General features: G+C 43.1%; 1 protein-coding gene across 2 annotated transcripts in view; it reads right to left on the bottom strand.

Annotated features, from left to right (window-relative positions):
- DHX9 (DExH-box helicase 9) overlaps positions 1–13686 on the bottom strand; it is a 34443-nt gene extending 20757 nt beyond the window's left edge. The window contains exons 1-8 of one of the 2 annotated variants that reach the window (XM_084851315.1): positions 13571–13686; positions 11991–12129; positions 11354–11494; positions 10490–10607; positions 8735–8847; positions 8051–8199; positions 1732–1778; positions 825–961 (exon numbers count right to left, since the gene is read on the bottom strand). In XM_084851315.1, coding sequence (XP_084707441.1) covers positions 825–961; positions 1732–1778; positions 8051–8199; positions 8735–8847; positions 10490–10607; positions 11354–11494; positions 11991–12101 — 816 coding nt within the window. In that variant the 5' untranslated portion in view covers positions 12102–12129; positions 13571–13686. Of the gene's footprint in view, positions 1–824; positions 962–1731; positions 1779–3835; positions 4150–8050; positions 8200–8734; positions 8848–10489; positions 10608–11353; positions 11495–11990; positions 12130–13570 lie in introns of those variants that run through there. The other variant, XM_084851316.1, reaches the window with a different exon arrangement.
- Positions 13687–15991: the final 2305 nt, after the last annotated feature.

Genomic DNA, 15991 nt, shown 5'->3' with positions numbered 1-15991 from the left:
CCCTGGCTCCTGGGTTCGCACAACACAACCAACAGCAAGCTAGGCGCCTTGCAAAAATGGTGCCTGTGGGCGCCTGGCATAATGCGACAGCCCACGTGGGTAAATTAAGCCACAGTAGACCATTGTGTCATGTGAACCAGGTTGTAGTGCCCCATCACATAGCAACTTCTGATAAGCCCGATTGGGGCTGAATATTCAAAATGGCAGAACAGAGCTGGCACGGTCTTGACAGATCGTGGGTTCATTTATCCATGATTTGCTGCCATTATGTATGAACCAAGTCTCACTGAAACCAACAGAAGCTTTGGGAGGATCAGGCCCTTCCAAAAAAACCCAGAAACAAAAGCTAAAATAGGACGAACATCCAAAATCTACCCAAACCATCCATTATCACCCAAACCATGAAAGCCAGCCCATACAGAAAGGTTTTGCAGTACTTCAAAAAGACATCGCGCTTTGTCAAGTCTCCATGAGAATAAAATCTTATTTTACCTGCTTGGCCCTCTGAATACATTCTTGGTGGACAGCACACAGGGAACAGTCTTGTCTTCTTCACTCACTCATTTGCATTCTTATTTCTTTAGCTTAATCACCCAACTGTCCAAATATTAATCACTTCTCCAGAGGACTCAAACAACATAGCAATCTCATGGCTGTTCAGAGAGTTTGATCTTCACATCAGCAACCTACAGTTTTTGGCTCAACAAGTTGCTAAAGCATTTCTCTGTGTGTGTGTGTGTGTGTGTGTGTGTGTGTGTGTGTGAGAGAGAGAGAGAGAGAGAGAGAGAAACAAGCAATTGTGGGAAATTTCCTGCAGGACTCACCGATTCACCTTCTTTCTTCTTGGTCTGCCCAGAGTAAGCTTCAATGACGCCCAGGTGATAGAGTTGTCTTACAAGAGACAGAGCACAGGACTGTGCTGCCAGCTTTTTATTTGAGCCATGCTCACGAGCAAAGATTCCTGAAATAGAGAAGTACTAAATATGGCAGTGGTCAATAATGATCTGTCTCTGGCTCTTTTTCTGTAGAAAGGTATATTAAAAACCAAGTACAACCACAATAATTGATTGTGTGAAAATCGCCAATGTACGCTCTGAGATGTTACCCAGTGTGAGTGCTTTAGAATTTAATTATCATCAGGAAACACATGCTAGAAAGTAGTTATCACGGGTTTGCGTTATCCTGTGCAGAGCCTGTTTATATAATCAATAACCTTATTCAGGGGTTATCTTCCCTTCAGTCTAATTTATTTATACAACAGAAGGAAGAAGTAGAGGTTGGGCAGAGATGAAAACAACAAGCTCTGGCAATATTAGAGGCTCTCGGCATTTTTTTTCTCCATCCAGTAAGGTGTCAGTTCTCAATCTGTGTGTGTGAGCAGGAAGGCAACGGACAAGCAAATTAAGTTTCAGAGGACTGGGGACTATGGGCATGGTGCCAAAGGGGCACAGAATATTTGTAGCTTCTACTAGCATTGCACTATAGTGACCTGGCAACCTAAGGGTCAACAAGCGCCAACATGGAGGGGAGGAAGAAAGGGAGCTGTACTTCCCCTATTTATTTCAACTAGCCAGCCAATTCTTTGACCGCAAGCTTCTAGTCAATACGAATTTATGCTAGTAAGCATAGCTGGAACAGATGAGGCTTATTAATACCACCAGAGTAAATAAAACACCTTTGAAGTGGGACTGCCCACATTCTGCCATGATGTTCACTCCCAATAACACTTACTTCTGGCCAGCTGCTTGACATAAATGGTCATTTCTGCAATAAAACTCCTGCAACACATTCAGAAAAAACTGTATTAGTGCCTTCATTTTTGAGGAGGATCAAACCAGGCCTACCTCCAGCACAGTCAGGCCTTCCAAGTGATTAGGCAAAGCCCATCACAATTCATATACCCATATTTCCAACACACTGAACAAGAACTCACATTTTTAAAAAATGGCTCTAGCCTGAAGTAACTATAAAATGAACAGCTCTTCCCAAGCCTCTATGAGCTCATCATGCCCTAAAACAGGGGGAAATATGACCCTCCAGCTGCTCTTGGGACTGCAACTCCAGCACAGCCACCAGTGAGGACTGATGGGAGTTGCAATTCAACAACATCTGGGGGCCACAAGTTCCCCATCCTGGCCCTGAAGATCAAGATACTATTAAGAGAATAATTTGGACTCCATTCATTTATTTATTGCATTTACATCCCGCCTTTTTTCCTCTTGCAAGGAACCCAAGGCGGCTTACATGATCCTCCTCCTCTCCCTTTTATCCTCAGAACAACAACCCTGTGAGGTAGGTTGGGCTGAGAGTCTGTGACTGGCCCAAAGTCACCCAGTGAGCTTCCATGGCTGAGTGGGGACTAGAACCCGGATCTCTGGGCTCCCAGTCCAACACTCTAGAAAGGACGAGCCCAGACGTTCCCAAATATGTAGGGCAAAAAGAATCCATTGAGACCAGCACTTCATAATATAGGCTCAACATTTTACAGGATTACTTTGCAGAGTAGAGCCACACTTTAATTCAAACCCCAATGGTTTACAAACAGCCCATTTAGGATGCTGCATACCTCAGCCTTAATATTTGCTCAAGTGCAGTTTCTGCACAACAGGAGCCAACATACAATTAAGACTGGCGGGATGGGCAACATACGTACCTCTTTTTCAATGAAGACAGTGCTTCTGCAAGCAAGATGTCCAAGAAAAATATGCCTGTGTTTGGGACTATCTTCCAAGACAGCAACAAACACAGCCAGCTCCATGTGGCCCTTATTTCAACCTGTCTGAGATCTGATCAGATTCAGGAATAGCCTCATTTGGCACAAGGTATTTAATTTCCCCAGCTACTGTGACAATTTGTCGAAGGGCGCAATCCTATGGCCGCTAGACAGCAGCTAGATGGCCACAGGATTTTTTGTTTTCTGGGAACCAAGCTTGGAACCAGCACCCCCGGCAGAGTTGCCAGAAAACCGACTCCCCTCCCCCTCCCAGGTGGCAGTTTGCCCCCGGCTCCGCACTTGGAAGAGCAGTGTGGAGTGGCTGAAAAGGGGGCGTTCCTGGGGGCGGGGCAGGGACAGCAGAAGCGCCATTATGATGCTTCCTATGCGCCATCCAGCCTCCCCCCCTCCTCGCAGCACCCTGGCTAGACAGCCAAAATCAGCCATCTAGCTGCAAATGCAGGGCGGCCGGAGTGCAAAGGAGAAGATCCCCTCTGCACCCTGCCCACCCTGCATTGGATTGTCGGTCGCCTCCAAGTTCAGAGGCAGCCGACTATCCCCATAGGACTGCACCCTAAGAGGCTCTAAGCAAACAAGGCTGTAGCATACTCATTTGACAATGAACACCACCGTCATCAATGAGACATAGGCCATAATCCTATACACTCTCCTACAGAAAGTCAGTCTCAGTGGGATCTACCTCTGAGAAACATGCATAGGAGCAGGCTGTTCGTTATTTCCCAGTGAATGTCTATGATCCAAATCTAAGGCTAGGATTTTTAAAGTAACTTGAGAACCAGACACCCGGCATCAACAGAGCCTGGGAAGTCATTTTAAAAATGCCAGCCTAGATACATTATTTGGGAGGGGTTATTCAATCAATTGGGTTGTTTACACTGGCTTTTAAAAATGGATGCAATCTGAAGTGCCTCCTTAGATTTTAAAAGGTGAAACTCCCCTCCAATAGCTATACCTCTAGTATTTCTACCATGCTGCGGGAAGAACACATTACACCTGCAACTAGGTCAAGGTCCAGATTATCTCACTGCAAACAAAAGAGCAAGTTAGATGACGCTAAGAGCTTGTTCTCGGGTCCCTTCCTAAACCACCAAGTGAACTGACCTTCAGGCACAGCGGCTTCATGAGTCAAAAGGCCACTGGCTCTCAGGGACACAACAGCAACCCTTTCATTAATGACACCGATGCCAGTATGTTTCTCAGCCAGGCTTATATTCAGCACTCAATTCATTCTCCTCCACCTGGGGGGAACAGCGACACCAGAAATCAATTTACAATAGATCCCCATGTGATTGCTTAGTACAGCCTAAGCAGAAGCACATGTGTGAATGAGCCAAAATCGCTGGTGTCGCAGTTGGCCACCCCTTTCAGCACAGAATTTAAACTGTATGGCTGCTATGAAGTCATGCTCCCATCTCATCATTTGATACAATACCCTGTTTGTGCACCAGGAAAACATGCTTGTAGTATAGCTTTTGCAAAACAACTCCCAATTACAAATTTCATGCTCTCGCCGAGGCATGGAACCCTCTCCAAGTTACGTAGAGTGGAAAACATTTCCACCGGTATATTTTTCTATAGAAATTTTTCCATGTCTAAAAAGGCACTGCTTCATAAAATTGGTAACGTAATGAGCAGAACAAATACTAGCCAGACTGGCCAATTTCAAAGTTGTAATTAATGTTTAGAGGTGACTACCTATTGGAAGCATACATACATACATATAACAGATATGGATAAAAGGATGTGCACAGCTTTTCAGATGTGATAAAATTAAGTTAACAGTTTTCAGTGCTTTCATTTCATAAAACAATTAAACAAACCATGGATAAGCATCTCATGAACAAGCCTGACTGAACTTTGGAACTGCGCACTCCTTCTTCTTCTCTGGTGCACACCAGAGAAGACCAGAAGCATCCACTTTCAGTTTTAAGGTAATGAGTGATCCCTTATATCTGAATTCTTGCAAGTTTACACTATTGTTGGTGAACACGACAGAATCGCAAGTCACAGCTTGATCCTGGTTTGTTCGAACCAGTTTAATCTAAACAAAACTCCTTGAATATGGATGTAACAGGGAACTTTGGTTAGTTTAAGAGCAGAAGTTTTCAATCTCCTCCTATAGCATGTGCCAGAGGAGGAAAGGAGAGGGAAAGCACAAGAGCCGAAGGTTCAACCAGGCTTGTTCACGTAACACTAAACCATGGTTTAACACACAATCCTATTCACATATTTACTCAAATGTAAGTCGCACTGTGTTCAGTGGGGCTTACTCCCAGTGTGCACAGGATTGCAGTTTCACTGTTATGTCTGAAAGGGCCCCATGCAAAGGAAAAATATGCCATTGAGTTAATATGCCTAAAAATATTTCCAAACATTCCAACACAACTAATTTCCAAGTAGAGATATGAATTTGTTTGAATATATAATTTAAAACATACTGTCTGCTTTCCTGTTTGTTTTTTTACCCCAATTAGATTTACCAGTTCAATGATATTTGGCTATTGGAAAAACATCTGAGATATAGGGCGCTGGAAAAAAAATTAATTCAAGATTTCCCAGAAAACCTACATCACTGGTCTGATCTGAACAAAAAGGAAAATGCTGCATAGAGAAGTAAGACACACTTGCTTAGCAGGAATTGCAAGGCTAACAAAACACATATGAAACATCAGAATTCATCAATACAATAGAACCTATGCTTTCTCAGAAAGTTTTGTTTGAGATCACCTTGCAGCAGATGGCTGCAGTTAACAGGTTACACCATTTCTTCTTCTTCTTCTTCTTCTTCCTGCTAAGTTAGAACTTAACTTCTGGAGAAATCTAAACCACTGGACATAGATAGCACAGCATTTTTCAACACCATTTCCCCCCCATAAAACACAAGTGATCCATCCGAGCCTTCCTGGGAGTAACAAGTCCTACACCCTGGAATACTCTCTGGAAAACAGCAAGCAGGCTGAGAAACATACTGTCACCCACTGCCCCCATCTTCATCAAGCAAATAGATTTTAAGACTTCAAATTGAAAGGAAGCCTCATTCTAAACAAGTACAACTTCGCAGCTGTTTGGGAAAAATCTTCTGAAATTAGCACCTTCCAAAGAATCCATCATCAGGGCTGCCAGCTTTTTTACTGGCATTGTTCTTGCGCATTTAAAAAGCAGCCCCATTGTGCAGAAATGACACAAGTGACATTTTTTCCTGGTGCTGCAACAGAGAGATGGGAAAAGTTTCAACTGCTTGATTGCAGCATGCCAGGCTGCTGATAAACACAAAAGAGCACTGCCAATAAAAAAGATGGCAACCTTGACAATGTTTTTTCATATTCAAAGCAATGCACAAAGATATATCACCAAATGGAAGCTGAAAGAAAAAAAGAGATGACATGAGGTACATTTAAAGCCAGAAATTAAATCTGACTCTGAATACCTAACATACCTAGTCCAACAAACCATGGGGTTGTTGGAACCGGAACAAGCAACAAGATGGAGCCCTTCCTCCTACCTCTCCCTTAGCCGCAGGGGAGACTTCCTGGATTGTTAAACAACAGTATCGATGAGATGTCCAAACTAGAAAGCTGTGGCTCTAGGGCTGCCTATGAACCAGGACTGCAAGCCAGAGGAGGGAAGAGGAGGCAGGAGCACTCAAGCTTATTGCTCATTCCCACTCCAACAGCCTGTAGTTTGCTGAACTGGAAGCATGATGTCTGCGCTGGACCAGTAAGTCCATATAGCACCTAAAAATGTAAGGAATGTGATTTGCCACTCACCTACTCATGGAAATACCCCCCCCCCCAAAGCAACAGAGTTAAAATTGCCTTGTTGCCCTACTAAGAAAAATACAAATGAGTACTAACGGTAGCTGCTCTTGTGCGTGTCTGGCTCCTGGCCTTTCAAACCTTTAAGAACAGAGCCCAGAAGCCCCCTAAGCACAGCTGTCAAAAGCATTAGCCATGGCTGCAGCATGTGTCCATTTTTGCCCTTGGCATTAAAGGCGTGGAGGAGAGGGATGGGGTTGGCAGCTGCCAAAGCACTAAACTGTTTTGTCCCAGAAGAGAATGTGCAGCACTACGGAGGCTATACTCCACTCCTTGCATTACAGCTAGACAGGAGAGACTGAGGAATGGCAGTTGCCATTGCACAGTGCTGTGCTTCCCCATGAGTGCATTTTTTGCCTATGGCTTGGAGGAGCAGCAGAAGCTGATGGTAGGGAGTAGCAGGTAGGTGACTGGAGCAGGAGATGGATAACCACTATCTGCACACTCCTAAGGCAATTTACTATGCATTCTCTTGTTGACAGAAATAATTTTGGTAAGGAATAACCCTCATCAAACCTGTTCCTGTATAATATATTACATTTCTCTGGCGTATATTGTAAGGAACTTACAAAAAGGAGTTAGGTGCCAAGCTCACCCCAGAAATCAAGCTGGCATAGACATTGACAGCCTTGCTCTCAGGGCTGATCAGGAAATCACTTTACATGGCAAAGTTCTTCTGGGATTATACTAGATAAGACTGCATAAGGAGGAACTCACATTTTCAAATGATCTGTGTAAAAAAAAAAACAACCCTCCGTGAATGTAGAAAACTAGCACAAAGATAAAAGGTCTTAACTTTGCCTTGTCCTTGATGTGCTAGTTTTCTACATGCAGGGATTTTATTTTTTGCTAATAGACAATCATTCAAAAATCTTCACATTGTGGTTGCCTTCCCACTCCTGCAATCTGAGTGCCCAGGATGCACTCTTCCATGAGATTTTGCTCAATATGAAGCTCAGGTTTAAAGAATAGTTGTCACTGAACTGCATTTCTTTATACTACAGTATTAGCAATCAGGTGTTTACACAAAGCCTTCAATTTCCTGAATGTCACAAATTCTGACTCCTACATAAAGATTATGAAGCAGAGCCATACTTTTATCTACTAAGAAGGTTGATAAAATAAGTCTTTTTACAGAAATTGTAAACAGAGACAGACCATTTTCAAATTCAAGCAAAGGGAGCAAGAAATAAGGCCAGCAGATTAACATGACTTTTGGTTGCTTATGAGGAACAGCTCATGCGACCTTCTTTTACCCTGATCCATTAAGGGCACAATTCTATGCATGTTTTGACAGCAAAATGTCTTACAACTCCCAGTATGCCCCAGCCAGAATCCTAGGAGTTGTAGGACCTTTTTCTGTCTAAACATGCATTCGACTGCACCGTAAGGTAACTATATTTATTCCTCATTTGGAAGTGCAGAGCATAAGCCAGGTATTTCAGACAACCAAGACGGATTTCAACATTAGCAGCAACACTAAGGAGAAAAACTAGCAAACCTGTTGTGATCAGGTCCCACTAGAGTATATTTATATTCTCCTTGGATCTTCTCCTTTTGGAAAAAATGGTTCAGGCGTGCCTTGGCATTCTCCAAGGTCCAATTCCCATGAAGGCCAGCATTTAAGTCTACTTCTTCTGACTCCAAGGTCTAGTGGTAAGAAACAACTGACTTGTGATTAACGTTTACAAGCCTCACTCTTTAACTTTGTTACATGTCTGTGTAAATAAAACAATATTTAAGACTCCTTGATCATTTTGTCTGCTAAATGAGCATTTCCCCAGGAAGTCTAACTTTTAATCCTATTAATAAACCTTTGGATCTGCACACCGGGAACTCTGAACACACAGAATAGGAACAACCCTTGATATCTATTTTGCGGAATGCTCAGAATTATTTGACTACACCCCAAATATATTGTCATAGATTATTGGGCGGGGGGAAGGGTAACAATAATCAATATCTTAATTCATATGTTAATCAAGGAGGACAAAATGTCAAACATTTGGGCATTACTTGCAGAGTTATCTATCTGCACTGGAGCACTGATCCCACTCCCTTCCCCCAAAGCATACAGAAGTATATTCTTTGAATGAAAAGGTGATAACCTTGATTACAGACCAAAACTGACACCATAATGGGGAGCTTAGCTAATCAGTCATAAAGGGATGGTGGGGGGACTTACTGCCTGGGCCTCCTGCTCCTCCTTCCTGGAATAGTAATCCTTCAGATTAGCTCCACGGTCCCACTGAGCTCCACCATAGCCAGAGCTCCCAATCCCAGGAGGAGCAGCACCATCTAGTGGGGGGGAAAGAAACCCAGATGTTTCCTAATAGTTATAAAGCACATGCCATGAGTACTTTCTGAAGAGATACAGAATCTACCTGAATCTCACCTCTGCCTGGCCCCCAACGCTCTTGGCTTATACAGCATGAAAAGTGCCACACAGGCACACACACCAAGCCTACTTGCCAGAGGAATTATAGAAAGCAGTTTTCCCTGCTCTGGCAAGTGGTCTTTAAGTTTTACTACTGTTTGGCATTATTTGCTCACATTCAAAAGTTGTGGAGAAGACGCCTAGCCAAACACTGCAAGAGAATACCTGCTCTGTTCTGTTATCTTATCTATTCTAATCAAAGACAGCAAGACTAGGGATTCCCGTTTAAAAACAAGGCTGGGGGACATGGACTGTAGAGCCTGATCCTCTCTTTAGGTCTGCAGACTTTTTATAATCACCCAGTTCTAACATCTCAAACTACTAGCTTGAACTGCAAGGGACTAAATGCCCAAAATATATAGAAATAGAAAAGAGAGTGAGAGGAAAAGAATCAACAGACCCTCCTTTTCTTTCAAGGCGGTTCCTAATTTAAGACTAGTAGTTTAAATGGTAAAAACTCACCTGCATTTCAAATTAAAAGCAAAAGGGTACATCTTAGTTGGCTGAGGAGGAGCTGTTTGTTATACAAATGCTCAATGTGTTTTACAAGTTGAATATATGCATATTAATCAGAAGTAAGCGTCACTTAGTCCAGTGGAGTTACTCCCAAATATACACACATAGCATTATGGTCTTAGAATCAAAATATATAGTTGGGAACAGTTGAAAGTTAGGCAGTGTTTAATAATTTGAACAGATTTCCCATCCCACTTTTCAACAGAGATTTTTACTCATTTTAAAAAAACAGGCTTACAGAAGTGTTAACTAACTCTGGTGTAAATTTTTATACCTTGCCAACACTTTGCGTTTTTCACTAGGCATGATGAGAAAAATGGTATCTCCTTGTAATATCATAATTGAATCAGATCATTTGTCATGGAAGTTTCTGAAGAAAATAAACCACCATTCTGAGGGCCCTAAATGAAAAGGCTTACATGCCAAAAAATTGGTTTCATCATGAATTCTGATTATAAATTCTAGTGTGGCTTTTCCAAATGGCAGAGTTTCAGTGATTCAGCTTAGGAAAAAAACAGCATCTGAAAAGATTTCTCTGATGTCTGAACACACTTGATAGGGATTAAGTTCCACTAAACACAGTGGAACTTATTTCTGAGTAAACACGTTTAGGACTGCGCTGCCAGTGTTTAAGGTGCTACTCCTTCTCAAAAACCCCTTCTTTAAAAAAACCCTTCTTTCTTCATCCATTTTTGTTATAACATGTCTTAGACAGAAAATTAATATAACCATCTAACTGATCAAATTCCACACTTTCCCCACCTTCTGTAATTACAACAGAAAACAACAGTGTACATGAAGCCTGATTTACGTAACTCCAGACAGCATCTATATTAATAAATTCAGATAATGTTGTACTATGATGATGGAACTGGACTTCACAGCCGGCTAGAAGAAATTAATGCTTGGCTACCAAGTCTAGCTATACTTTGCAGATCCCTGGCAAAACACAAAATGAGCATAGACTGCAGGTATTCAAGACCTTACCCCCTCCTGATTTGAGAGCCAGATGTGGAGGAATCGGCCCTCCCAAAGGACCATCAAATCCATCTCCACCTTCTTCCGCTCCAGCCACACCGGCAGCAGCAGCACCCACAGCTCCTGCCTAAGCAAGAACAAGTATTTGGTGAATTACAATGCCGCATCCCTCATAAAACACAAGCTTTTCCCAACCCTGAAGAGTCCTCATATTGCTCAAGGTGACACTTGATACAAAAGTGATCCAAGCTCAGCTTGGTGTTTTCAATTTTGTAGTCAATTTACTGTTTCAAAACTATACTAGAAGTATGTGTGTATGTCTACATGCACTCTGTTTCCCAGACTCTGCATTCCTAGATATCTCAGCTTTCTTTTCTCTGCCTTTTAAGAAAGAGTCTAGCCTTTATGGATGTGGCTAAAAAGGCTGAATATTTTAAAGGGTAAGATGTGTCTCATGAAACGTCAGGATGTAATCTGAGACAAACTTACTAGTGAATAAATCCCACCGAACTCAAGAGGACTAACTTCTGAACAAACATGCTTAGGACTGCACTGTATGTAACCAATCACACATAAATACCCCTATCCCTCCCTAGAGTGTTTCCTCTTTGTTTCTTCATCGCACCAGTCTGTTCTTAAAAAATTCTATATTTGCAATATATCAAGTATCTCCATTGTAATACACTATGCTAAGCTTCATAAACGTATACAACTTCACACAAACATTTTGTGCCAAAGAATGTGATCTTCATCAGATTTTGAAGAAAAGTGTTTTACATGTAAAGTACCTACCTAGTCTGGATTATAAAACTATACATTCACCAAGCATGGTAAAACATACCATATACCCAAGCATATGACAGATCTACTTACTCCAACAGCTGGAATTTCTTCGCTCTTGATTTCATTCACGCGAACAAGGTAATTAAGGAAGTCTCTTGCAGCATTGGTTTGGGCATCTTTCTTGTTGGTGGAGTTACCCATACCAATATAGTTGAAGCCTGTCACTCGAACCTGTAACAAATAGACATGTGCAGGAAGAAAAAGTATGAGGAGCTTCCTTACTCCCTTTAAATTACAATGTTGCAAGTAACACATTTAGATGTTTTAAATGTGATTTTACTATGTTTTAGAAATTTTTATTTAATTCTGTAAGTCATCTTGAGAGTCTGCTACAGACTGAAGGTAGTGTGGGATATGAGTAAGTAATGAGGGTACAATCTACTCAAAGTGAATCACTTTTCCAGCTCAATTAATTTAAATGAGGAAGTTGTGCTTAACTCTCTCCCATTGAAATCTGTGAGCCTGAGGAGTGCCTAACCTTGACCGGATCACGTGAACAAATAAAAAACGTATATAGCCAAGCTCTCCGTATTACTGCCCAAGCCAAATAATCCCTCTCTTTAGAGGCTAAGTCTTTCCAAGCAAATTTGCATGAGCCCATGTGAAAGTAGTTGAAGGCTAATTGCTTTGGGCTGTTCGCAGACACAAGTATGCACCAGGCCCTCACCTCACATGTGAACTTCTGTCGGTTCTTGTTACCCACAGCACGGATCTCATAAGCAGGCGTTACTTTCCGTTTGCCACACCAGGCATACAGGAAATTCTTCACGTCCCCCATGGCAGGCGCAGCCAGGGAAAGACAGGCCCTATAGAAGAAAAGTGCAAACTTAAAATACTAGGCCGATAATGTCTTTGTGTAGAGGCAGCACTTCCCAGTTATGCCACCATCCCCCATGAGTGAGGGAAAAGCAATAGGTGCCCACAAGAGAAATCCAGGTCTTTCTTGTAGCTGTAAACTGGCAGCTGTGTGTTGTCTGTCTTTCTCTCTTTTACACACACAAACAAACACACACATAGTAGAAGCAAAGACAGGAGTTCATACTCTTGCAAGATCAGGTCTCATTGTGTAAGAGAAACTTGGCACTTTAGAATGGTTAAACATTTAAAAAATGCCCCTGCAAACGCAGCCCATAGTTATTATTATCAACAGACTGTAGGCTAGATCATTGTAGAACGTTGTAGAACTATAACTAAGACAGCAGCTTACAACAAAACTGCAATATAGTTGTTCTCTTATTCTACTAATACAGCAGACACTGAGTAGTATTATGATGTACTTCGGAATTTCTAGTACATGGTTACTACCCTTTTGAACAACAAACAACTTGGTTACACCATGCTTTAAAACAGCGCAATATGATTTATTTATTTATTTATTTGTATTTATATCCTGGCTTTTATCCAACAAGGAACCCAAGGCAGCGTACATAATCCTCCTCCTCTCCATTTTATCCTCACAACAAACCTGTGAGGTAGGTTGGGCTGAGAGTATGACTGGCCCAAAGTCACCTAGTGAGCTTCCATGGCTGCGTGAGGACTAGAACCCAGATCTCCTGACTCCCAGTCCAGCGCTCTAGCCACTACACCACACTGGCTCTTATTATCAACTCTCAGGCTGAGTCCTGCTCACTTCCTGTTGGGAGCTGTGTTGGATGTTCTGCAAAAGATCCCTTCCCTCCACCCCTATCCTCAGATTGCAACACAGGCAATTCCAGTTGAACTACCACCTCCGCCAGTCCCTCAAACCAGGGGTGGGGAAGCGTGGTCCCTCCTGATGTTGGACTGCAACTCCCATCAGCCCCAGCCGGCAAGGGATGATGCGAGTTGCGGCCCCAACAACCAACCCAAAGCCAGCGCCCAGTTGAATGGAGATCACTGCGAAACGGAAATCAACCCAGAATCTGGGAAGCCAAAAAACGTGTGTTACATTCTACCATTTTTTACCTCTATGGTAGAAACGTATACCGGTGCTACAGCGAGCGCAACTGCGCCTGCGCATCCTATCCTCCCCGTCCCAGGCCCAACAGTTCTATTGCGCATGCGCCCTCCTTTGGCCACCCTCCCAATTCCCCTCGCACGTTAGCGTTCTTCACGCACTCGCTTGTCGCGCCTGCGCACTCTGTCCGTCCCCGGATTCCTTTCATTTCTACGCCCCAAGCCCCGTTCTTTCTCTCTCAGAAGGCCCACGGCGCAGACGTTAACACGCACAGCCTATTTATTTGGGGAAGAAACCCTGGTAAACGTAACCTTGTCCTGCCGGGGAGAACTTTGCCTCAAGCGGTGGTCAGCGCGGGAGCCTCTTTCTCAAGCCTCTCGCTGCCTCACTCGACACACCAGCACGATGGCGACGGCTTCGCGCCTGCGCAGAGCAACCTTGGAAACCTCGCCGCGCTGAGCAAGCGAGAGCGCGCCTCCCGCGGAACGGAGTGGAACTGCGTCCTGTGCAGAGGGAGGTGGAGCCTGCGGTCTTGTGGCGTCGTGAAGGGGAACCCATTTAAAATGGGTGAGCCTGCATAGGCCACTTCCTCAGATACGTGAAGCGCTACTACACACGCGCACGCAGGTGGACAGGGGGCGAGAGAAATGCAAAGGGGATCAAAGGGCAGTGAAATGCAAAAAGCGTGGTCTGTGAAAATCCAATTAAAGCTCAAATGTGTGTGCAAGAAGCAATGGCCATTCATAATTGCGGTAGTAAATGATAACACAATCACTCTAGCATGGGCAAGTTAACACCTGCAGGGGGATGGGAAACTCTTGCCCTTATTGGTGATCATATGAATAAAATAAAACACCCATATTGGTTCTAATTCAGCTCTTTTTTAGAGCTTTCCCTGTGAAATTCCGCCACAAGAGAATGGCAAATTTCCAAAACGCCGCAGAATGATCAAGGAACTTCAAGTGTGCTCCCACTGGCTTCTGAATGTTCTCATTTCTGATGGCACAGCTGGGTCCATTTGTGTTTGTGCATAATGACTGACCTGTTTGTCATATGTTGATGGGCATTGCAGGCCCTTGTAAGCATATTTCCCTGCTGGAAGATGAGCAAGTGAATGAGCTCAGTATTACTAGAATGAGCCTAGTAATAGACATGAGCCCTTCCATTTGTTTCAGAAAGTAAGTTGGAAGCCTATTCTATGGGATCTAATAACATCCACAAAATCCACTTACTTTCTGAAACAGATAGAAGGGCTCAAGTGTATTACTAAACAGTGCCCTCTGATTTAATCTTAAATGGGTGAGGACAACCTGTGGTTACTCAGTGGTGAGAGGAAGAAACTCTGTACATTCTTAGAAACACTCATTACACTACATATTCCAGGAGCCGTGATAATAAAAGTACATTGTGGGGCTGAACTGGAAGAAGTTAATCTCTGGATAGGCTGTTTTACTTCCAATCCTTTCCCAGCTCATATCCGTCCGGTAAAACATTTTAATTTTAGTTGCAAAGCAGTTTGCAGTTTTTGCAGTTTTCTTTCAGTATACAAGTAGAATGCTTTGAATGACAAGTAGGTTCTATCAGGGTTGGAAGAAGGTGAAGAATTGTTAATCTGCACAGGAAAATTCAACGGTCAAGATGTCACTCGCAAGTTAGCCACTACAAGTATACAACATCACCTTTTCGAATTAGATTTGCCCAGGAGAAAAATTGCCAGTAATAACATTGGCTTCTACACATTCATTCATAACGGTCAGTGGTTTTAAGTGTTGCATTTGGCAGATCTGCCTTGTATTCCTGAATTCAAGCAGGATGCATGTATAATGAGCAAGTTGCCTTACCAGATCTTTCAGCCTTACTAAATAAAGTGAAGCTTCACTTTAACCTGTTCTGGAGGGGGCTGCACTCCCCCTAAAGGATCAGGTTAGTAGTTTAAGTGTTGCTCTTGGATCCAGCACTATCACTGAAGGCACAGCTGGCCTGGCGGCATGGAGCACCTTGTATTAGCTTAGGCTGATATATCAACAACGATCCTATCTGGACAGAGATAGCCTAGCTACAGTTACCCACACTCCATTACTTCAGGTTTGGATTACTGCAATGTGTTATATGTGGGGCTGCCTTTGAAAACAGCCCAGAAACTTTTGCTGGTCCAAAATAAGGCAGCGAGATTGTTAATGGGGACTGGCCAATATGATCATATTATGCCAGTGCTTTATGATCTGCACTGGCTGCCAGCCAGTTTCTGAGCTCAACTCAAAATGCTGATATTAACCTATGAAACCCTAAACGGCTTGGGGCCAAGTTATCTGAAAGATTGTCTCCTTCCATATATACAGTAGATACCATTGGCTACGCTGGCTAGAGTCCACCAGCACCTGGAGGACCACACGTTCCCCACCCCTACTGTATGCCCACCGTGTTTGCTGCCGCTATGAACATTGCATAGAGGAGGGGGTGTAGAGCACAAACGTTCCTCTCAGCTGTCAGAAGTTCCTGACCTGGCACTGGGGGCCAGCGGAGGAGGGTGTATAAAAGTTTGCTATTACAGTAGTTATTTTCACATCAAAACAGTGACATCCAAGACAAGAATAAGAATCCTTCCCCCTCCCACTGTATAAAAAGGAAGATCATGCAGTTATTTTATGGTATACTTTTACAATGACCTAAAGAAGTTACACTCCACTTAACTTAGTAGGACTTACTTTTGAGTAAACATGTAGAGGATTACG

Source organism: Heloderma suspectum, chromosome 4 (assembly GCF_057233095.1).
Source record: "Heloderma suspectum isolate Gila_16-S chromosome 4, 16-S_ref, whole genome shotgun sequence".
Lineage (NCBI taxonomy): Eukaryota > Metazoa > Chordata > Lepidosauria > Squamata > Helodermatidae > Heloderma > Heloderma suspectum.
The sequence above is the reverse complement of the archived record's forward strand: the minus strand, read 5'-3'. Positions and strand labels throughout refer to the sequence as shown.